Here is a 22,637-nt window from a genome sequence, read left to right on the forward strand (position 1 = left end):
TTAAGATATCTGATAAAACCAAGTGTTGAAGAGGATGTGAGTGACTTGGAAATCTTATCTGCTGCTGGTGAGGAGGATAATTGGTGCACCTGCTTTGGAAAACTGGCATTAACTTGTAAAGTTGAACATTCTCATTCTCATATTCTGTGATCCAAGATTTGTGTTTGGGGGAATCCTAGAGAAATTCTTGCAGCACTCATCATGCTAATAAACATCTTGGAAACAACCCAGATGTTTATGTTCACATGATGGCATATTATGGATCGACAACAGTGAGTGAATAGTAGGTTCTTGCAAAACATCAGTGGATCTTAAAGGCAGCATGTAGGTGACAAAGGCAAATAGCCAAAAAGTATATACAGCACAATAAAGACAAGCAAAAGTGACCCTTGTTTTACGTGTAGGTACATACATGTGTGTTAAACTAAAAAAAGACAAAATGATGATACCCAAAATTTGGTCTCCTAGTTCCTCCCTGGTGGGGATACAGAGGAATAAGACCAGGAGAAACAACCCTACAGCTGATGTTTGGGTTCTGAAGTAGGGTAGGGGTTGGGGTGGAGGACTCACAACTATATTTTATTATTAGGCTTTATTTCTTACATATGTTCTTTCAAATATGTCAGATATTATGTAGGCTTTTTGTTTTCCTTCAAGAAAAGCCAGTGGGAGGAGAGTAAACTTAGCATACCAGAGAAACTGTAAGTGTGAACCTGCTTTAGAGAGAGATGGTTAGGAAATGAGCTGGTTTGACAAGCAGTGCCACTGAAAGGCTTGGTGCTCTAAATACTAAGGCTGGTGGGCATGTTGCATGGGAATGGATTGTGGGTTGGTGGGATTCTCGTTCACCACCTGTCTGCCTTCCTCACTGCATGGGCTAAATGAGTCTTTCTCCCAGCAGCAGGCATGAACTTTATTTTGTAGACAACACTGCCCTGTATAGTAGCCATGAGTCACATGTGGCTATTGAGCACTTGAAATGTGGCCATTTTGAACAAGGATGGACTACAAGTGTAAAGTACAGGCCAAATATCAGACTTAGTACAAAAAAAGACTTGAGAAGACCTTAAGCCTTTGCCCCACAGTGGTCCCAAGGCTCAGAACAAACTCTGCTAACTAGTGAAGCTCTTCAACACAGAACCAGTCCACAAAGATGGGGGAAGATGGCTGTTTATTCAGATGACTAATGGTCAACAACAAAATCACAAGGCATACAAAGGAACAGGAAAACATGGCCCATTTAAAGGAATAAGATAAAGTGGCAGAAACTATCTTTGAGGAAGCAGACATTGAACGTATTAGACAGATGTTTTAAAACTGTCTTAAATGTGCTCAGAGAGCTAAAGGAAAACAGAGACAACTAAAGGAAATCAGAGTAACAGTATATGAACAAAATGAGAACACCAACAAAGAGAAACAAATTATAAAGAAAAACAAATACTGTAATTGAATTGAAAAATCAATCAGAAGTGTTTGGATAGTAGCCTCCACTGGTCAGGAGAAAGACTAAGTGAACTTAGAGAACATTTGAAGTTATTGAGTCTTTGGAACAGATGAACAAAGAAAAGTCAATAGAGCCTTGGGGACTTAGAGGATCACAATAGCTATCAACAATAGCAGAATACATTTTTTTTCCTCCAGTGCACATAATGATGTTCTCCAGGAAAGACTGTGTGTTAGGCCATAAAAGAAGTCATTAAATTTAGAAGATTGAAATTATACAAAGTATGTTTTCCAATTACAATGGAATAAAACTAGAAATCAACAGTTAGAAGGAAAATGGGAAAATTCAAAAATACATGGAAATTCAATAACATACTCTTAAATAGTCAATGTCAAGAAGAAGTCACAAAGAAACTAGAAAATATCAAGACCAATGAAAATGGAAACACAACATAGCAGAACTAATGGGATGCAATGAAAACAGTGCTAGGGAAATGTATAGCTGTAAATGTTATGTTAAAAAAAAGAGGGATGTGTGGGTGGCTCAGTGGTTGAGCGCCTGCCCTAGGCCCAGGGCATGATCCTGGGGTCCCGGCATCAAGTTCCACATTGGGCTCCCTGCATAGAGCCTGCTTCTCTCTCTGCCTGTGTCTCTTCCTCTCTCTCTCTCATGAATAAATAGATAAAATCTTAAAAAAAAAAAAAAAAAAAGATCCCAAATCGTCAACTTGACTTTAAACATTAAGGAACTAGGCAAAGAAGAATGAACTAAACCCAAACCTAGCAGAAGCAAGAAAATAAAGGTTAGAACAGAGATAAATTATAGAAAAACAACGAAGGAAAATCTGTGGATAGACAAAATTGACAAACCTTTAGCTAGAATGACTAAAGAGAGAACACCCAAATAACTGAAAGAAGAAATGGAAGTTAGGACATTATTACCAATTTTACAGAAATAAAAAGGATTATGAGAGTACTCTGAAGAATTGTATGCCAACAAATTGGATGACCTAGATGAAATAGAAAATTCCCAGCAACAAGCTTCCAGAAGAAAATTACAGATCAATATCCCATGAACTTTGATGCAAAAATTCTTAGCAAAGTACAAGCAAACAAAATCTAACAGCACATTAAGATGATTATATACTATAACCAAATGGATTTACTCTTGGAATGCAAGGATGGTTCAACAAACTAACTCAATGTAATACACCAACCACAGTAACAGAATGTAGGGGAGGAAACCACATGTTCATTTCAATACAGAAAAAGTATTTGGCAAAATTAACCACTCTTTCATGATACAAATACTCAACAAGCTAGGAATAGAAGGGAACTACCTGGAAATAATAAAGACTATATATGACATACCTACAGCTGACATCCTACTCAGTAGTTAAGACTGAAAGCTTTTCCTCTAAGATCAAGAACAGGACAAGGATTCCACTTCTGTTCAACATGGTATTGGAAATTAGTTCTAGCCAAAGCAATTAGACAAGAAAATAAAGGCATCGGAATTGGGAAGGAAGAAGTAAAATTACCTCTGTTCACAGGTAGTATGATATATGTAGAAAATCCTAAAGATTACATACACTATTGGAACTAAAAAAAATTCAGCAAAGTTTAAGGACACAAAATCAACACACAAAAATCATTTATGTTTCTGTACACTAACAGTGAACAAACCAAGAAGGAAATGAAGGTTTACAATAGCATCAAAAAGTATAAAACACTTAGGAATAAATTTAAGGAAGTGAAAGACTCTAGTATACTGAAAACTATAAAACACTGCTGAAAGGATTTAAAGATACAGGTAAATGGAAAGACCTCCTATGTTTGCAGACTGGAAGATTTAGAAAGCCATCAGTACTACCCAAGCAATCTACAGATATAATACAATCCCTATCAAAATGCCAGAAACCATTTTTGCCAAAATAGGAAACTCCATTCTAAAATTCATTTGGCCAAAACATTCTTGGAAAAGAACAAAGTTGGAAATCTCATACTCTGATTATATTATATACATATATTTAAAGACTCTACCCATTTATTCATGAGAGACACACAGAGAGAGGCAGAGACACAAGCAGAGGGAGAAGCAGATTCCCTGCAAGGAGCCCAGTGTGGGACTAGATCCTGGATCCTGGGATCACGCCCTGAGCCAAAGGCATATGGTCAGCCACTGAGCCACCAAGGCGTCCCATCATACTCTGATTTTAAAACTTGCTACAAAGCTACAATAATCAAGACAGTGTGGATCTGGTGTAAAGAAAGATACATAAGCCAATGGAATAGAATAGAGAACCCAGAAATAAACCTTCATATTTATGATCAATTTTCCACAGGGGTATTATTGTTCAATGGGTGACGGAAGAGCAGTATTCTCAAAAATTGGTGCTGGGAAAACTGGTCAGCCACATGCAAAAATTAATTACTTCACTTAGTGTGCAAAAATTAATTCGATTTGGTTCAAAAGACTGAAGAGCTAAAGAGCTAAAACTGTAAAACTCAGGAGAAAAGTTTTATGACATTGGGCTGGCAAAGATCTCTTACACGTGGCACCCATAACAAACAAAGAAAAAATATAAATTGAGCTACATCAAAATTTAAAACTGCATTAAAGGAAGACATTCAACAGATAAAAAGGCAGCCTAAGGATTGGGAGAAAATATTTGCAAATCATATATCTGATGAAGGACTAATATTCAGAATGAATATATATATGTATCAACTACAACTCAACAACAACAAAACATCTAATTAAAAAATTGGCATAGGACTTGGCATTTCTCCAGAGAAGACATACAAATGGCCAAGTACGTGAAAATGTACTCAACATCACTAATCATTAGGAAAGTGCAAATCAAAACCACCACAAGACACTACCTTAACACCAATTAGGATGGCTGCTATCAAAACAAGTGCTAGTGTGGATGCAGTGGGGATGTGGAGATGATGGTGGGGACATGGAGACATTGGATTGCTTTTGCACAATTGGTGAGAATGTGAAATAGTGCAGTCACTGTGAAAAACAATATTGTGGTTCCTCAGAAAATTAAAAATAGAACTACCATAGGATCCAGTAATTCCACTTCTGCATATATACTCAAAGAATTGAAAGAAGGGTCTTTGACCCAAGTCCTTAATTAAAAATGGTTAAAGTTTTATGTGTTTTGTTGCAATGAAAAATATATACATATACAGATGATCTATTTTCTGAACATGAACAGAACGCTGTGAAAAGGAATAATTGAGCAAGAAGGAGCTCTTATCCATTAAAAAAAAAAGTCCAGAAAATCCAATATCTGATTATTTTTTTATTTTTATTTTTTTAGATTTATTTGAGAGAGAGAGAGCAGGAGGAGGGGCAGAGGGAGAAAGAATCCCAAGCAGACTCCCTGCTGAGTGTAGAGCGTAAGGCGGGCTTGATCTCATGACCTTGAGATCACCACCCCAGCAGAAATCAAGACTCATGGCTAACTGACTGAGCCACCAGCCCCCTCTAATTTTTAAAAATAGTTAATTTATCAAAGATTCTGTTTATTTATTTGAGAGAGAGAACACAAGTAGGGGGTGAGGGGGCAGAGGGAGAGAGAGAAGCAGACTCCCACTGACAGGGAGCCCAATGTAGGGCTCAATCCTAGGATCCTGGATCGTGACCTGAGCCAAAGGCAGATATTTAACCAGCTGAGCCACCCAGGTGCCCCATGATTTTATTTTTAAGTAATTTCTGTACCTAATGTGGGGCTCAAATTCACAACCCCGAGATCAAGAGTCGCATGCTTGGGGCACTTGCATGGCTCAGTTAAGCGTCAACTCTTGATTTTGGCTCAGATCATGATCTGGGGGGTTGTGAAATTGAGCCCCGAGTTGACCTCCATCCTGGGTGTGGAGCCTGTTTAAGATTCTCTCCCTCTGCCTCTCCCCATCCCTGCTTGTGTGCACGTGTTCTCTTTCTAGAAAAAGAAAAGTTGCATGCTCTACCAACTGAACCACCCAGGTGGCCGAGTAAGAGGGTTTTTTTTTTTTTTTAAGATTTTATTTATTTATTCATGAGAGACACAGAGAGAGAAAGAGAGAGGCAGAGACACAGGCAGAGGGAGAAGCAGGCTCCAAGCAGGGAGCCTGACGTGGGACTCGATCCCGGGTCTCCAGCATCACGCCCTGGGCTGAAGGCAGCGCTAAAGCGCTGAGCCACCTGGGCAGCCCCAGGTTGTTTTTGTTTTTGTTTTTGTTTTTTTATTTTTTATTTATTGGGGGGAGAGAGAGAGCATGCATGCACACAAGCATGGGGAGGAGTAGAGGGAGAGGAACAAGCAGACTCCATGCTGAGCAGGGAACCAGACACCGGGCTCAATCTCAAAGCCCTGAGATTATATCCTGAGCTAAAACCAAGATTTGGATGGTTAACCAACTGAGCTGCCCAGCGCCTCACCCCTCTGCTTCCCATAAGAGTTCTTTTAAAGAAAATAAAATACAGGAGTAGAGGGAATTAGTCATATAGCTTTGAGGTGAGGAGGGCACAATAATTTTTAAAAGGCTTAGACAAGGGCATGCCTGGATGACTCACGTCTTCCTTCGGCTCAGGGCATGATCCCTGGGGTCCAGGGATCGAGTCTCACATCGGGTTCCCCACAGGGAGGCTGCCTCTCCCTCTGTCTGTCTCTGCCTCTCTCTCTCTATCTCTCATGAATAAATAAATAAAGTCTTTAAAAAAAAAAAAAGACTTAGACAAGATCTACCTTGTGTACTTACAGCATGTCAGGAATACAGTGAACACCACATATCCAAAGAGGGAGAGCACAGGTCCTGGTGAAAAGATCAAGAATCAGAATAACATGAGATGCTCAGCAGCAGCACACCATAGTGAAACAGTGGGGCAAGGCCATATGGATCTGAAGAGGAGCTGATTTTAATCATCTAAATCAAAATTTTAGTTGGAGGTTTATTCAAGTTACTTGTACACACCATCTGAATATTCAAATAGTTCTATAAGACTTTTTATTTAAAAAATAGCAACCCTGTGCCCCTTCCCATTCCCACTTCTCAGAAGCAAATACTTGAGATTACTTTAGCTATTGATTTTACTTAGTTTTTATTAGTGGGTCTCAAAATTCCATGGTTTTGGGCATGCTTTATTGATTTTCTTTGAACAAGGTGGCTGATACATCCCCCTTCATCTCCTCATTCCCAGAGTTCTTACTCCCTGTCAGTGCTGCTCTTGGCTGGGCATGGAGGATGATTCCATTTCCTTTTTGCTGGTGAAACATTTTGTTTTTACCCCAGAGTTGAACATTGTCACCATCATCTGTTTGATGACTTTATTGAAATATAATTCACATACCATAGAATTTGCTCATTAAATATGTTTTTTGGTGGCTTTTAGAATATTTTCAGAACTATCACCTCTACTATAGAACATTTTTATCACCCCAGAATAAAACCCCGTACCCATCAGCAGGCACTCTCCCACTTTCTCTCAAGCCTTAGCCCTTGGCAACCACTTAACCTACTTGTGTCTCTATGGATTGGACTCTTCTGCACATTTCATAGAAATGGAGTCATATAATGTGTGGTATTTTGTGTCTGGCTTTTAATTAGCATATTTTCAAGGTCCATCCATGTAGTTTTCTTTTTGTTTACCTTAAAAAAAAAAACTTGGGGATCCCTGGGTGGCTCAGCGGTTTAGCGCCAGCCTTTGGCCGGGGCGCGATCCTGGAGTCTCGGGATTGAGTCCCACATCAGACTCCCTGCATGGAGCCTGCTTCTCCCTCCTCCTGTGTCTCTGCCTGTCTCTCTCTCTCTCTCTCTCTCTCATAAATAAATTAAAAAATAAAATAAAATAAAATAAAATAAAAACTTGTGCATGTACTTTAAAGAAAATGTTTTAGGGATGCCTGGGTGGCTCAGGGTGTGATCCCGGGGTCCTGGGATTGAGTCCTACATCGGACTCCCTTGTGGGGAGCCTGCTTCTCCCTCTGCCTCTGTCTCTCTCTCTCTCTCTCTCTCTCTGTGTCTCTCATGAATAAATAAGTAAAATATTTTTTTAAAAAAGAAAGAATAATTTTATTTGTCTTCTGTTAGACTTCCGGTTTAACACTTTGAGTGAGATATAATTTATGTACCATAAAATTCATCACTTTCGAAAGCATACAAGTCTGTGATTTTTGTGAAATTCTTAGAGTTGTGCATCTATCATCACAGTGAACTTTAAGATCATTTCCACTGCCCCCAAAGATCCCCAAGTCCATTTGTGGTTATTCCTTGTTTCCTCCCCCAGTACCAAGCAACCACTAATCTTATTTTCTGTGTCTTTTAGACCCAGAATATGTCTGGACATTTCCTATAAAGTGAATCCTACTGTTTACCTTCTTTTGTGTCTGACTTCTTCTGCTTGGCATCCTGTTTTTGAGGTTCATCTGTTTGCTGCCTGTGACAGTAGTTCCTTTCCACACCAAATTTTCCATTCTATGGATAATGCCATGCTTTGTTTATACTTTCACTTTGATGAGCATTTGAGTTGCTTCCACTTTGAGAGTAAAGCCGCTATGAACATTAGTGTATGAATTTTCAGGGGACAATATGCTTTCATTGCTCTTGGACAAAAACGGATGGGATTTCTGGATCTGTTATAAATTTATGTTTCACTTTTTTTTTTTTTTAAAGATTTGTATTTATTCATGAGAGACACACACAGAGAGAGGCAGAGACACAGGCAGAGGGAGAAGCAAGCTCCATGCCGAGAGCCCAATGTGGGACTCCGTCCCGGGACTTCAGGATCATGCCCTGGGCTGAAGCCAGGCGCTCAACCGCTGAGCCACCCAGGTGTCCCGTATGTTTCACTTTTTAAGAAATTCCCAAATTGTTTCCCAAAGTGGCTATATATTTACATTTAAAAAAAAATATCCTTAGCAGGATGGATCTCTTTCCTGATTTCCCCTCAGTTGTAGATCTATCATGTTATTCTGACAGAGATTGATTTTGGAATCTCCTTTCCTGGAGCCCCCTGACTTCATCTGTCTGGCTGAGTTGCTGGCAGGGCCTGCTGCCCACCTTCTCAGCTGCCCTCTTGAGTTCTCCTGTCCCCATCAGCATGGGAGAATCAGATTTTTCCCTCATGTCTGTCTGCTTGTGTCCCCCCCCCCCCCCACGCGCCATGTTAGATCCTCTGTTTTTTGGTTTCCTGATTTGGTTTATTCCCTCATTTAAGTAAAACACTGCTTTCTTTATTAACTTCTGCAGAAAAGGAACACGGAAGACAAAAGTTTTTGATTCCTTGCTTGCATGTTTGAAAATGCCTTTATTTGACCTCACACATGCTAGATTTAGCTGGATTTAGAATTACTAGGTAAAAATAAGTTTCCCTTATAATTTTGAAGATCTTACTCCATTTTTATTAACTCTCAATATTGCTGATGCCATAAATCTGATTCTTTAAACGAAACCTGTTTTTGTTCTTCTAGAAATTTTAAGTGTCTTTTGATATGTTGTACTGGCCACTCAGCAGATCTTTTCATTTTAGGAACTTCTGCCTCTTGGTTTAGGGAAAGAAAACACTAGATTTTTTTTTTCTTCTCTTCCATTTATCTTGTCTCTTTCTAGAACTGTTAGTAGAAACTGGAGCTCTTAGACTGATCTTCAATTTTTTCAGTCACCAGTTTTCCATCTCTTTGTCTTTTTATTTTACTTTAAAGAGGTCTCTACTTGCACCACATCTTTTAACAGGTTATCATGTTTGCCATCATGTTACATTTCTAGTAGAGCTTTTTCTTTGGGTGGGGGGCTAATGGTGTCTCTATGTTCCTTTTTAATAGTATCCCATTCTTGTTTTATGGATACAATATTGTCTGTCACTTTGAGTATGTTAATGGCACGTTTTTGTTGAACTGTTCTGTATACATTCTTTTTGTATTGTTTCCTCTTGTAGGTTGGTGTCTTTCGTTTGCAGGGTCTCCTTGGAGGGAAGTTGGCCTTGCCTGCCTTCTCTGTGTAGCAGAGGGACTGGAAGCTCTGTGCTTGTGGGCCTCCCTAGACAGTGAACCAGCTGGACTGTTTCTTGGAGAGTCTCCTCTCCTTTGGGACTTTTTTCTTGGGCTGGCCAGATTTTTCCATGGAGGAATGTTCCATTCTGCCCAGAGGCTGAGGTTCTGGGATCCCAGTGGGGGAAAAGGGGCTGGGATTTTGCCCTCCTCCAACAAAGTATAGAACCTGACTCTCAGTTGAACTGGTGCTCCCAACTAAGAGACCACCTGTTTGACCTTCTCATCAATAAGTCACCCGTCTTCTGCTGGGGTGAGATGGGACAGGGTTGCCTGAGCACACCAAATACAGGGATGAGATATGGGTGTGTCAGCTGCCTTCTCCTCCTTTTAATATGAGAAATTTCAAATCTGTAGGAAAGGTGCATGAGTAGTACAGTGAGTGCTCATACTGCCTTTATCTGCATTCACAAACCCTTAACCATTGCTTTCTCTTCATGTTTTTTTTTTTCCTGAACCTTTTTTTTTTCCTGAACCTTTTGAGAGTGTAATATCATGACATTTTACTCCTGAATACTTCATCTGTCTTCTAAGAACAATCCCATAACTACAGTACACTTTTCATGTGTAAGAAACTTAACTACAGTCCTGTTATCTTACAGTTTATTTTGAAGTTTTTCCATTGCCCCCAAAAATATCTTTTACAGGTTTTTTTTGTCTTTAAATTTAGGATTTACTCAAAGATTATATACTGTATTTTCTTACCATCTTGCTTTATTCTGTAATCTAGAAGTGTCCCCAGCTTTTTAAAAAATATATTATTACTGATCTTACATGGCATTGACCTATTTAAAGTATCCAAGCCAATTGTTTTGTAGAATGTCCTTCAATATGGACTTGTCTGTTTGCTCATGATTAGATTCAGGTGAATCTAAGCGGATCATAAAGTGTCCCATTGGAGAGGCATGAGGTCAGTTTGTCCCATTATTGGTGATGTTAAGTTTGATCACTTGGTCAAGGAAATGTCTGCCAGATTTCAGTACAGTAAATGTCTCCCCTATCCTTAACAAAACTAATCTGTGAATAAGTAATGAGTAATCTGTGGAGTGGTGGTCTAGGTATTTTCCAGCAACCTTATACCCAGTTATTTTATATTGATGGTTCTTGTCTGAATCGGTTATAATAGTGGTGGTTTAAAAATGCTGATTTTGTAATTCTACCATATGCACCGCACTTAATAAATTATTTTATAAAGATCTTTCCTATTTTGTGGCACTGTAAAATGTTCCAGGTTCATATCATAGTTTTCCTGCCCCGGACCTGGAATTAACCATTTCTCTAAAGAGCCCCGTTACTTTCAGTGAGAAATGGTATTTAGAAGCCAAGTTTTTATTTATTTATTTATTTATTTATTTATTTATTTATTTATTTATTTAAGATTTTATTTATTTATTCATGAGAAACAGAGAGAGAGAGAGGCAGACACACAGGCAGAAGGAGAAGCAGGCCCCATGCAGAGAGCCTGATGTGGGACTCGATCCTGGGTCTCCAGGATCACGCCCTAGGCCAAAGGCAGGCATCAAACTGCTGAGCCACCCAGGGATCCCCTAGAAGCCAAGTTCTTTTTTTTTTTTTTTTTTTTTTAATTTTTTTTTTAAATTTTTATTTATTTATGATAGTCACAGAGAGAGAGAGAGGCAGAGACACAGGCAGAGGGAGAAGCAGGCTCCATGCACCGGGAGCCCGACGTGGGATTCGATCCCGGGTCTCCAGGATCGCGCCCTGGGCCAAAGGCAGGCGCCAAACCGCTGCGCCACCCAGGGATCCCTAGAAGCCAAGTTCTAAGTGTTAGCTGTGCTCATAGTTATTTGGGCATCACATCTTCTAGGCACTTCTTTCAGTGGATGGAAATAGGAATCCTTTTTAAAAATAATAACCTCATATTTATTGGTACCTCTGATTCTAACTTAAAGTTTTTCCTCTCTTCCTCCCATCTCATGTTTTTTTTTTTTTTTTCCCCTGGTTCCCAATACCCTGTATATATGCATCCATTTGGCCAGTCCTAAAATACTAGTAGTTTTGGAATTACTACTCCTCTACCACTATCAAGAACACAACTATTGGGACACCTGGGCGGCTTAGCGGTTGAGTGTCTGCCTTTGGCTCAAGGTGTGATCCTGGGTCCGGGATCACCTTCTCTCTCTGCCTGTGTGTGTGTGTGTGTCTCTCTCTCTCTGTATCTCTCATTAGTAAATAAAATCTTTAAAAACAAAAACAAAAACACAGCTATTATGTAAATGCTAGGATTTTTTTGTAGTTCTTTATGGTATTAGGCTGTTTCCCACTGATGGGGTATAGTCAGTTCTCAAGTCAGAAGTGACTAGCATTCATTCCTTTTTTCTTTAAGGTGATTATGTTAACATTTCACCCTGTTTATATTCAGTTTTAGGACTTTGCCTCCTCATCTTGATTTATTTTAATGTTTTTGTATTGAGATATAATTCACATGCCATAAAATTCACCCCTTTAAAGTACAGTTTCACAGTTTTAGTATATTCAAAAGGTTCTCTGACTTATTTTTAAGATATGTAAAATGTAAACAGGATTCAGAAGTCATAATGTATAAAAACATATCTAAAGTTCTTAACAGGGTTGCCTGGCTGACTCTTATCTTGGGGTCATGAGTTCAAGTCCTACGTTGGGCATAGAGGCTGCTAAAAAAAGTTTCCATTTCCTTTTCCTTTTAACTTTTCCTTTTCCTTTTCCTTTCCTTTCCCCTCTTTTGCCTGGTTCCCATTCACATTCTGTAGGTAAGTAATTCAATTAGTTTCTGGCTTATCTTTCTTGAGTTCTCATTTTGTTTTACAAAAATAATCAAATATTAATATAGTTTATTTCCTCTTTTTTTTTTAATATATTATTTATTTATTTATTCATGAGAGACACAGAGAGAGATAGAGGCAGAGACACAGGCAGAGGGAGAAGCAGACTCCATGCAGGGAGCCCGACGTGGGACTCGATCCCAGGACTCCGAGATCAGACCCTGGGCTGAAGGCGGTGCTAAACCGCTGAGCCACCTGGACTGCCCTCCTCTTTTTTTTTTTTTTTTTTTTTGACCTCTTTTTTTTTTTTTTTTTTAATTTTTATTTATTTATGATAGTCACACAGAGAGAGAGAGAGAGGCAGAGGGAGAAGCAGGCTCCATGCACCTGGAGCCCGACGTGGGATTTGATCCCGGGTCTCCAGGATCGCGCCTGGGCCAAAGGCAAGCGCTAAACTGCTGCGCCACCCAGGGATCCCTTTTGACCTCTTTCTTACATGAAAAAGTATCTTACTGTGTATACTGTCAATGCTTTGATTATTCATTCATTCATTCATTCATTTTTGCGGAGTTGGGAAAGGGCAGAGGGAGAGAAAGAGAAAATCGTAAGCAGACTCGATGCCCAGCACAGGACCCTCCTTTGGGGCTCATCACAATCCTGAGCTCATGACCTGAACTGAAATCAAGAGTTGGACTCTTGATTTTTTTTCTTTTTTTCGGACTCTTAATTAAACTAAGCCACTGAGGCGACCTTGTTTTTCTCTTTTTTAATTTAACAGGGGTCTGGGAGGAGGGGAGACAGGTTTCTGTTTCATCTGTTTCTATTTCATCTTGTGATGTACATACAGAAGAATTAAGACCTTGGGTGAGGATTCTTACCAGGTTATGCTGCTTTTGGCATATTTCTGCTGGCAGTTGAGACCCAAGGCCATATCTTGAGTGTGTCATAGGACTATCTGATGGCTTTAACTTCTGTCACCGGCCTTAGTGGAAGGTAAGTCATTTCCTCCGTGAACTTGTGCCTGAGATATTTGAACCCTGGCAACAGGAGGGAAGCAGGTTTGAACTTGGAACTGACAGGGCTGTATTTTTGCAGTTACTCTCTGTGTTGAGTTATATGTTGTCCACATGGGTATATAGTAGAAAAGCAGAAGTGTTCATTTGGTATTTCAGAAGCGTAGGTCTCAAAACCTTGATAGAATGGAGACAAAGATGGCAGTCCTGGGGCTTGCCTAAACTAGTAAATCTTTAGCCTCGGTAAGTTTCTTAATAAGCTCCATGACCCTGGCTCTAGCTGGGAGGGAAAAAAAAAATCAATGTAAAGAATGTACAACATAATGGAAATACCATTCAAAATTTTATATTTTCAGGCTGTCTAATGTTAGAAATCCTCTTCTGGTAAGCAAATGTTACTGGACTTACCTACCCCTGATTTTTTACCACTATTCTTTTTTTTTTTTTTTTTAAGATTTTATTTATTCATGAGAGACTCACAGAGAGAGGCAGAGACATAGGCAGGAAGCCTAATGTGGGACTCGATCCCAGGAACCCGGAATCATGCCCTGTGCCAAAGGCAGACCGTTAACCACTGAGTCATCCAGGTGTCCCTTGACCGTGATTCTAAACCTGTTTTGATGTAAAGAAGGAAAGTGATATGCATTCAGACCACTTGGAGCGCTAAAGAAGCTCTAGTCTGTCTTGCCCTTTATTTGGAGAGGTTATAAGCTCATCTGAACCCTAATGCTGTATTTGGACAAGTTATACAATCCTAGGAACACAAATTAGAATCACTCACATTTTGTCCTTTATTTGCAAATAACAAATGTTGGGAAGCAAGCATGCCCCTGCCTGACCTGACTCAATTTCCCTGTTGGACTCAAGGCTGTCCTATGCCCTCCACTCCCACCCCACCAAGCTCTCCCTGTGAGGCTTGTGCTGGGAAAGCAGAAAACCTGGCATGCTGGGTGTCCCTGGTGGAGCAAGAGGCAGCTACCCTAAGCAGTACACACCCTTCCCCCCGACCACCACCACCACTTACCACCACCACCACCCCCAGCGCACAAGGATTCCCAGCTTGGGAAGATGGCCAAGGAGAGGCTTCTGTTGGCCGTGCTGTATGGTGAGGAGGCTCAGTTTCAGTGGACCTGGAGGGCTCACATCTCCTATTTTCTACTTCTGCTGTAAAGCAAGTGTCATGATACTTTTGAGCCTGCCTTCCCATCCGTAAGACATTTTCCTTTACGTCAGTTTTTTTAGTACCAAGTCAACCATGTTGACTCCTCCTTGCTTCATGTCTCCTTCCATGCACTCCCTGTCTTTGGCGGCCAGAGCTGTTCTGAAGTCTTGGTGAGGACACCTGAAGAGAGCAGAGCTCAGACAGCAGCCTGTGGTGCAGACAGCACCCTTTCCAAGACTGCAGGATGGGCTGGGGGCTGGGATGCACACTTAGACTTTTCCTTTTTTTTCCTCTTCAAGATTTTGTTTATTTATTCATGAGAGACACAGACATAAGCAGAAGGAGAAGCAGGCTTCCCACAGGGAGCCCCATGCGGGACTTGATCCCGGAACTTCAGGATCATGCCCTGAGCCAAGGCAGATGCTCAACCACTGAGCCACCTAGGTGTCCCAGACTCAGACTTTTCCATTCCCAATCACAGGATGTAAGTGTGCCCATCTCCAGTTGCTAGATGGAAGAGAAGGCAGGCTGAGGGCATGACCTCTCACTAAAGGAGGACAAGTTCATCTGCTGTTTGGCTCACTGCTGTATTCCCCGTACCTACAAGAGTGTCTGGCACACTGAGATTGAAGGGGAGAGGGATGGAGAGGGAAAGTTGCTTTGGGCTGTCTACATCCTGAAACTGGTTCTTGGGGCTGGCTGCACATTTATCAGCTCAGATCTGCCACCTGGCCCTAAGGGGAAGTACTGTCTGTGGGTTGCAGAAGGAAATTCTGTTTTGTCAGAGGTGCTCCTAAGGGGTCTGTAGGGGTACTGCTCCAATGAGCTCCGTCTCTTCTTCATTTGTACCCATTTCCTGCTTCTCCTGGCCCCCAGGACACTTGGAAGTCCTTGGTCTGTGCCAGTGAGTTCCCATGGTGGCACTGAACAAATGAGTGATGAGGACATGAGTGTGGGTGTTTGGCTGTGAAGAGAAATAATGGAAAAGGGAAAGGTTCAGAATTGCCATCTGAGCCACCAGAGAAGCCTGCACAGCGCTAAGTGGCTTCCCCATCACCATTCTGGTGACTTCCCTGAACTGTTTGGCCTGTTGCCCCATACCTCCTCCGTAGTCAGCCAGCATCCAGGCCCCAGCAGCACACTCTGTTACCTTTTCTTTCTCTCCCGCCCTGTGCCCCAGATTTAGCTTTCTCTGAACAGTTTGGCCTGTTCTGTACCAGGTGCTGCTGTGCTTAGCTCTGGGGCAGAGGCCAAGACACAAAGTGGAATCACAGGTCTTGCTTGTCAGAGCAGACAGAGGGAGACATGAAATTCAGGTGTAGGGAAACATGTGCTCACCACACCCAAACTTGTCCTCAAGCTTGTCTCAGACGTGTCCGCCTTTGGCCTTTGCCCAAGCCGTGCCCTCTGCTGGGAATCCCCTGTCCTTATTTCTAGTCTGCCATCCTTAAGCCCAGTATGGGTCTCCTCACCCCTCTGCCTGCCTCCCAGGGAGTGGGGTGGGAGTGACAGTGCTCAGGATATGTGGATGGGACACCCAGTCCTGGAGAACTGATGTCGCCCCTGAGGAGAGTGGCTGTAGCACACAGGTGGCAGCAGTGAGGTGGTTGTGTTGGTAGTAAGGTTGCACCAAAGGCCTTGAATGTGCTTCTCCTTTAAGGTCTTGCCTTGAGTTGAGCTTCTCTCAGGCACTGGGAGCACAGTTTATATCTTAGAGTAGTTTGTAATCTGATGGCCTCTGAGCCCCATCACATGTCTATGGAGGGGCAATGGAAATGCTATATGTATTGGGGAAGGACCCAGAGCTACTAGGGCTTGTGACTTGCCCAGGATCTTGGAAGGAAATGAGGAGGAGCACACAGATTTTTGTACAAGTTGCTCTGTGCAGTCCTTGGAGGGTAATGACAAAATGCAGACGACCTAAACTTCAATCCATAGGGGATTATGATAATTAAATACATTCACAGAATTCTGTGCAGCCATTAAAAATGATGTTCTTAAGAGCATGTAAGAATATGGAAAACTGGGATCCCTGGGTGGCGCAGCGGTTTGGTGCCTGCCTTTGGCCCGGGGCGCGATCCTGGAGACCCGGGATCGAATCCCACATCGGGCTCCCGGTGCTTGGAGCCTGCTTCTCCCTCTGCCTATGTCTCTGCCTCTCTCTCTCTCTCTCTGTGACTATCATAAATAATAAATAAAAGAAAAAAAAAGAATATGGAAAGCTGTTTATAGTCAAGCTTACAAAGCAAAACATAAAATAGAGTGATGTGATCCCAGTATTTTTAGGGATATGTATAGAAAAAAAGACAGGAAGGGTGGCAGACCCTAGCAGAGTAAAGGTTTATGTTTTGGCATTTCAGATTTTTGTGTTTCTCAGTTATTTCACATGGATGATTTGTTATTTTACAATGAGGAGAAATACAGATTATTTATGAAATAAAAACAGTGTCAGAGTCTGCAGCGTGAGCAGGATCAGATAGTTGGCGAAGCTTCAGTCAAGTGGAGCACCATGGAGTCAGAGAAGATGGGTCTGTGGGAGGCCACATGGCACGCCCATGTGCCCCATGTCCTTTGCCTCAGGCCTGCCAGAGGTGGCCATCTGGAACCAGAGGAGACCTCGTTCTGCATGCAGCCGTGCAGACCAAGTTTGCCACTGTCTGTCCTGACCTTGAGTCAGGTGTCCTCTCTGAGCACCAAGATGCTTCCATGCAGGCCGAGTAGGAAGGAAGGTGGTTCTGGTGGGACATTGCCTCTGGCTGTCTCCCATTCTGACTTGAATACCTTACCTCACGTCTCTGCATCACTCCTCACCTTCAAGAGGGAGGAGAGTGGTGCTCTCAGGGTTGGAGAACTCCACAGAGAGACTGTGGAAGCACCAGTCTATGAATCGCTTTTGGATTGTGATCCGTAAAACTAGAAGTCTTCCTCATTTTCAGCTTCCTGTTCATGCTTCCAACTGCCTTTGAGGCTGGCTGCACACCAGGGCCTGTGCCAGGCGCCGGGGAGCCAGGCAGGCATGTCAGAAGGCCCTGGCCTTGAGGCAGTGAGAAGAACCCACAGGCAGGCACACAGATAGCAACTCAGGCCCAGTGCAAGTAGCACAAAGGAGGGTATTCCACAGTCGGTCCCCCTTCACGCCCACGGGAGGCTCCCTAGCAGTTGGGGTGGAAGGGGCGGCCTGGCCTCTGGAGAGACACCTCCTCCCAGCGTCCCCACCATGAAACCAGGGCTCCTGAGGGATTCCCGGTAGGAATGACTAGCTCTGTGCTGTTCTAGCAGCCTTTTAGAAAATACAATGGAGAGACCTCATTTTGTAATAATAATAACAAAATGAAGAATAATTTCAGTAAGAAGCACATGTCATTCATTGGTCTTGAGCAGCAAGGTGTCCTAGGCTTTAAAGAATTCTTGAATAACTGGAAAATGTGCTGCCTTCCCCTCGACCTGGTTTTCCTAGCCCTGAGTAGGCTGACTCTGCTGGGCTTTAATTTGGCACTGGCCACAGAGAGCCCCTGGTGGCGTGATGCCTTGCCGCTGCGTGCGCGGTGCTGACAGCCTGTTTCTCTTCTTGCTTTCAGAAGTGACTGGGGAATCGCGTCCTTACCATGGGAAGGAGGCTGTGGATCCGCGGCCGGGTCGGGCCCGAGGCAGCGACCCCAAGCACTTCCATGCAGTGAATGTGGCGCAGCCCGTGCGCTTTAGCAGTAAGTTGCAGACCTGCTCTGTCTGGGACCTAAACCTTGTGGCCCTGTGTGGCCCCATGTAGCCCCTGGCTATCCCAGGGCCACTCAGCTGGATGAGGAGTGTGCCTCCTAAAATGGCCCTTCTGGGCTGTCAGGGGCCACTGACCTCTTTTGATGACTGAGGTTGAAAGGCGACCCTTCCAGGGTCACCCCAGGGCCGAGTGGTGAAGCCATGATGTGAACCCAGGCTCTGGAACCAGGCTGCTCGCTGCCACAATCAGCTGCTTTTTGATGGAGAAATAGGCTCCAAGGGATTAGGTCCAGCTGATGGGAGGGAAGGCTCTGCCCCTGTCATTAAACTGTTTTTGAAGAGACTAGTTCTTGAATAAACTCCCTATGACATTAAGATTTTTAAAGGAGCATTACAAGATTAAAGAAGGTTGAAAGAAAAGCCACACCAACCCCCGCCCCAAAAACAGACAGGGATAATGACAGACATGGGTACAACACGCCGGGACAGGAGGAACTGATAGGTGATGTGTCAGCTGTGGGGCCAAGGAGCCGGTTGGCTATGTCAGTACTTGCCCCTCCCCAGACACTCAGCACTGGGGAACACCTCAGAGCTCAGACCCTGTGTGGCAGCTTGGTTGCCTGACAGGGACTAAACGAGCTGGGGAGCTGTGCCCTGGTGCTGTGCTAGCCCTTGATCCATAAAAGCTGTGAAATGCAAGGATTCTTGTGGCTGAAGGGATACTGGGCAAGCTTAGCAACTGAAGAAACCAAGGCTCTGAGAGGTCAGCACATCCAAGGTCATGCAGCCTATGGGGCGCCGCCAGGACTCAGCCCCATGGAGCCCCGACTCACACTCACACTCACCCTTTTCATTGCTTACCTATTTTTTTTTTTTGAATAGTTCATACTTCTGCCAAGGTAGTAACTCCACAAATTTCATATGATTAAAAAAAGATGAGCCAATAAAAAGTAATGTTCCCTCCTTCCATTGCCCCCCCCCCCACCAGCTGCCATCCCCAGAGGGGTTTCCTCTGGACCCATCCCAAGGTGGTGGGTGAGGAGCCCTGGGTGGGAGCCTGCCCTATTGCTTGCCAGCTGAGGTGCTGGCCTCTGCATGTCTCCGTGTCTCCACCTGTAGCCTGGAAACAAGGCAGGACCCACCTGGAGGGGGTGGGTGAGTGGAACACATTGTGCGTGGGGGTTTAGGAGCCGTAGTAAGGGCTCCCCTGGTGATCCCCTGCCCTTCAAGCTCATGCCACAGCCTCAGCAGGCATGTGCTGTGTGCCCCGTGTATCTTCCAAGCAGGGGTAATCACAGTGCTTGCTCCTGGTCGACAGTGAAGAGCCTTCCTGCGTGCTGTGCTGCTCAGTCTGTGAGTGGGTTGTCCCCCGTGGGCAGGTGGCAGGAGACAGCCCTGTCCTCACTGCAGTGCTGCTGTGGCATGCCTCCTGGGCTCCGGGCCAGAGCTGCCATTTCCTTCTTGTAATCTCTGTGCCTTTGTTAATCAGTTACACACACAGTCTCTAATAAAAACATGAACATCTATCTTTCAGAAGTTTTACTAATTCCATAGGACGTAGATGCATTAAAAAGTTGCATTTTGGTAATGACTGCCTTTGTTAAAAATTATTATTCTTCAGCATGTGCTTAGGAGGTGGGTGGCCAGCATTTGAAAGTTAATAGATCCAGTGGAACAGGCCCTAGATCTTACCTAAGGCCAGCCGTACAGAACAGCAGGAGGCCGTCTGGCCCCAGGAGTGGGTCCACCTGGTGAGGAGACATCTGGGTTGGCCTGCCTCAGGGAGATGCAGGCTCCGACTGGCTACTCTGCTGTTGCCTGCTGTAGAACCACCTGGGCCTCGCCTTCTCGTCTTGGGAGGCAGGGGCTGGCCTTTTTATCCCAGAGGCACTTCTGGCTCTGATCCTCTGAATTTCTCTTTTAGGGGAATACTGGCCAGTGCCCATTTGAAGGGAAAAGGAGGGCCAAGGAGTGGGCTCAGGAGGGCTTGCTGGTGGAGTGGCCAGAGAGCCAGATTTGGGGGCAGTGTGGGCAGGGAGTCTTTCTGCTCGTTCCTGGCATGGGGAGTTCTGCTGTTTTGTCAACCAGACTTCATCTGAGAATGAAGTCCACTTCACGAAATACATTCTGCAGCCAGTCTTTAGTGTGCCAAGTAAATCAAAGGCCTTACAGAAATGATATGAGTCCCTGAATGTGCCCGTGCCTTGGGCTACATCTGTGTCTTAGAGAATCTTGTATTTCACAGCATGTGTGGTCTTATAGGCAGAGCTTGCCTCCTGAGCCTCAGTTTCCCCATTTTTCTGGGGCTATTTCTGGCCTCAGGTGCAGCATGTCTAATCATATTTTGGAGTGAGGATCCTAATTTAGGGGACAACTCCCCTCCCGCCCTTCATGTTTCCTAGGGAAGTGCCCAACAGGATGGCACCACTATGAAGGCACAGCCAGCTGCTACCGGGTCTACCTGAGTGGAGAGAACTACTGGGATGCCGCACAGACCTGCCAGCGTGTGAATGGTTCCCTTGCCACCTTCTCCACTGACCAGGAGCTGCGCTTCGTCCTGGCCCAGGAATGGGACCAGCCGGAGCGGAGCTTCGCTTGGCAGGACCAGCACAAGTGAGTCCTGTGGTGGGGACCCAGGGCTTGAGGTCAGGCTGCCACCCAGTGAGCAGGATACCCACCGAGGATGTGGCTTCTGGCCTCCCATGACACCCCTCAGGCTTCGCTGACCGGCCCTCAGAGGAAGGGCATCCCCATCCACTGGAAACAGAGATCTGGGCTTTAGATCAGGCATCAGAATGATGTCAGGGGCTCTTAGAGGGCCAGGGATGGGCTGCCGTGTTGTCACTTCAAGCAGTTACCTTCATTGGCTCCTGAGGGGCTGATTGAAGGGGCTTCCTAGGCCCGGCATGAGGGCCGTAAAAGTGGGTGGAGGGTTCCTTCTAAGAAAGAGGGCTCTGTCAGGCCCAGTGCTTTCCATGGGCGCACTCGTTCAGTCTTCTAGAAACCACAAGAGGCCGATAGGTGAGAAGACAGGCCCAGAGTAGGTGAACACGTGACCTTGGGCACGTATTAGCTAGGGTATGCTTAGGTTCCAATTCAGGCAGTCTGGCTCCAAAGCCTGACTCTTGACCCCAAGGCTCTGCAACATTGTGGAGAATATGTCAAAATTGCAGCCAGCTGCCAGCATCTCCAAGCCCAGAGCTTAGAGGGTTTTGTTGGAGGGCAGGTGTGTGCTGAGGACTGTAGTGGTCCTCTTCTGGAGGGGGCATATTGCTTCTTCCACACTGCTGGGGAGTGGAGGAGTGGATTTTAGGGTTGCCAGATGGCCAGTGTGCTCTCTCAGGGATGCTACACTGCTATAGGAGCACGATGACTGTAGCAGGTGGAGAGCAAGCCTTCATTTCAATACCCTAGCTGGATTTGGGCTCCACCGTTATGCCCTGTGATGTTGGCAAATCACAATCACCTTGCTGTTTTTCCTTCTACAGCTGCAAAGTGAGAAAAAAACTTCTAGATCACGGGGTGATTATGAATCCATGGAGAAGTGAGAGGGCTCAGCCCACTGGGTAGGAAAGTACCCCATCTTCCCAGGGTGGGCGTGTGCATGGCAGTAGGCTGAAGGGAGAAGAGTGGCAAGAGTGGCATTGAGCCAGAACTCCTGCAGTGGCACTGGGCCTGCTGACGGGCAGCTCCAGGATTGCGGCTGGAAGGCTGGGGTGAGAGGCACACACCCAGCAGGTGGTTGTGGCAGTCGGCCAGGTCCATGGCCCCCTTGGTGCTGTGACGTGTGTGCTCAGGAGCACACTGCAGGTCTGGGGCGAGCTGGCTCTAAGCGGAGACCAAGCAGGAGACCACGAACGTCATTTTACCCAACACTGCAGTGTAGACCCATGTGGGTTTGTGTTTTATTGAGATGTAATTCACACACCATAAAGTTTACCCCTTTAGAGCAGACCATTCTTTGGTTTTAGTATATTCACAGAGTTGTATTCATGGGGCTGTGTGTACCAGGAATACCAAGAATAAGATTGGTCTTATATAGAATGTGAAAACTTTATTGGATCAGCCAATGAGAATGGAATTGATAGGAGTTACCCAAGATTCAACTTTTTCTGATCTGTGAATTTATTGTTTACTAACTTTATATGTACTTTATTAAATTTTAGTATCAAAACTTAAATCATTAATGCTTTACAAGCTTGGTATTTGAAAGGTCACTATAACTCTAAGATACCCACACTCACACCCAGTCCACGGTTGTCTCCTTGCTGTGCTGAGGCCTGCTGCCTTTCCGCCCTCTTGCAGGCTGTGGGTTGGCTACCAGTATGTCATCGCCAGCCGGAACCGCTCCCTAGAAGGTCGCTGGGAGGTAGCGTTCAAGGGTAAGTCTTTTTGGTCTTTCAGAAGAGTTGTTGAGTGTGCAGTTGGGATGGGGGGGCATCATCCTGACTAGGGAGATATTGCTGGGGGCTCCCCACCCCTTCACCCTCTCCCCAGTGGTGCT

The 22,637-nt window shown here is 44.3% G+C and overlaps 1 protein-coding gene across 14 annotated transcripts in view; it reads left to right on the forward strand.

Moving 5' to 3' along the window:
* DGCR2 (DiGeorge syndrome critical region gene 2) overlaps positions 1-22,637 on the forward strand; it is a 97,343-nt gene that overhangs the window by 43,510 nt on the left and 31,196 nt on the right. For 11 of the 14 annotated variants that reach the window (XM_072803570.1, XM_072803573.1, XM_072803577.1 and 8 more), the window contains 3 exons: positions 17,998-18,123; positions 20,527-20,746; positions 22,439-22,515. In XM_072803570.1, the coding sequence (XP_072659671.1) occupies positions 17,998-18,123; positions 20,527-20,746; positions 22,439-22,515 (423 nt within the window). The remainder of the gene's footprint in view (positions 1-17,997; positions 18,124-20,526; positions 20,747-22,438; positions 22,516-22,637) is intronic. The other 3 variants (XM_072803567.1, XM_072803569.1, XM_072803579.1) reach the window with 1 other exon arrangement.

This window comes from Canis lupus, chromosome 27, assembly GCF_048164855.1.
Source record: "Canis lupus baileyi chromosome 27, mCanLup2.hap1, whole genome shotgun sequence".
NCBI classification, from domain to species: Eukaryota; Metazoa; Chordata; class Mammalia; order Carnivora; family Canidae; genus Canis; species Canis lupus.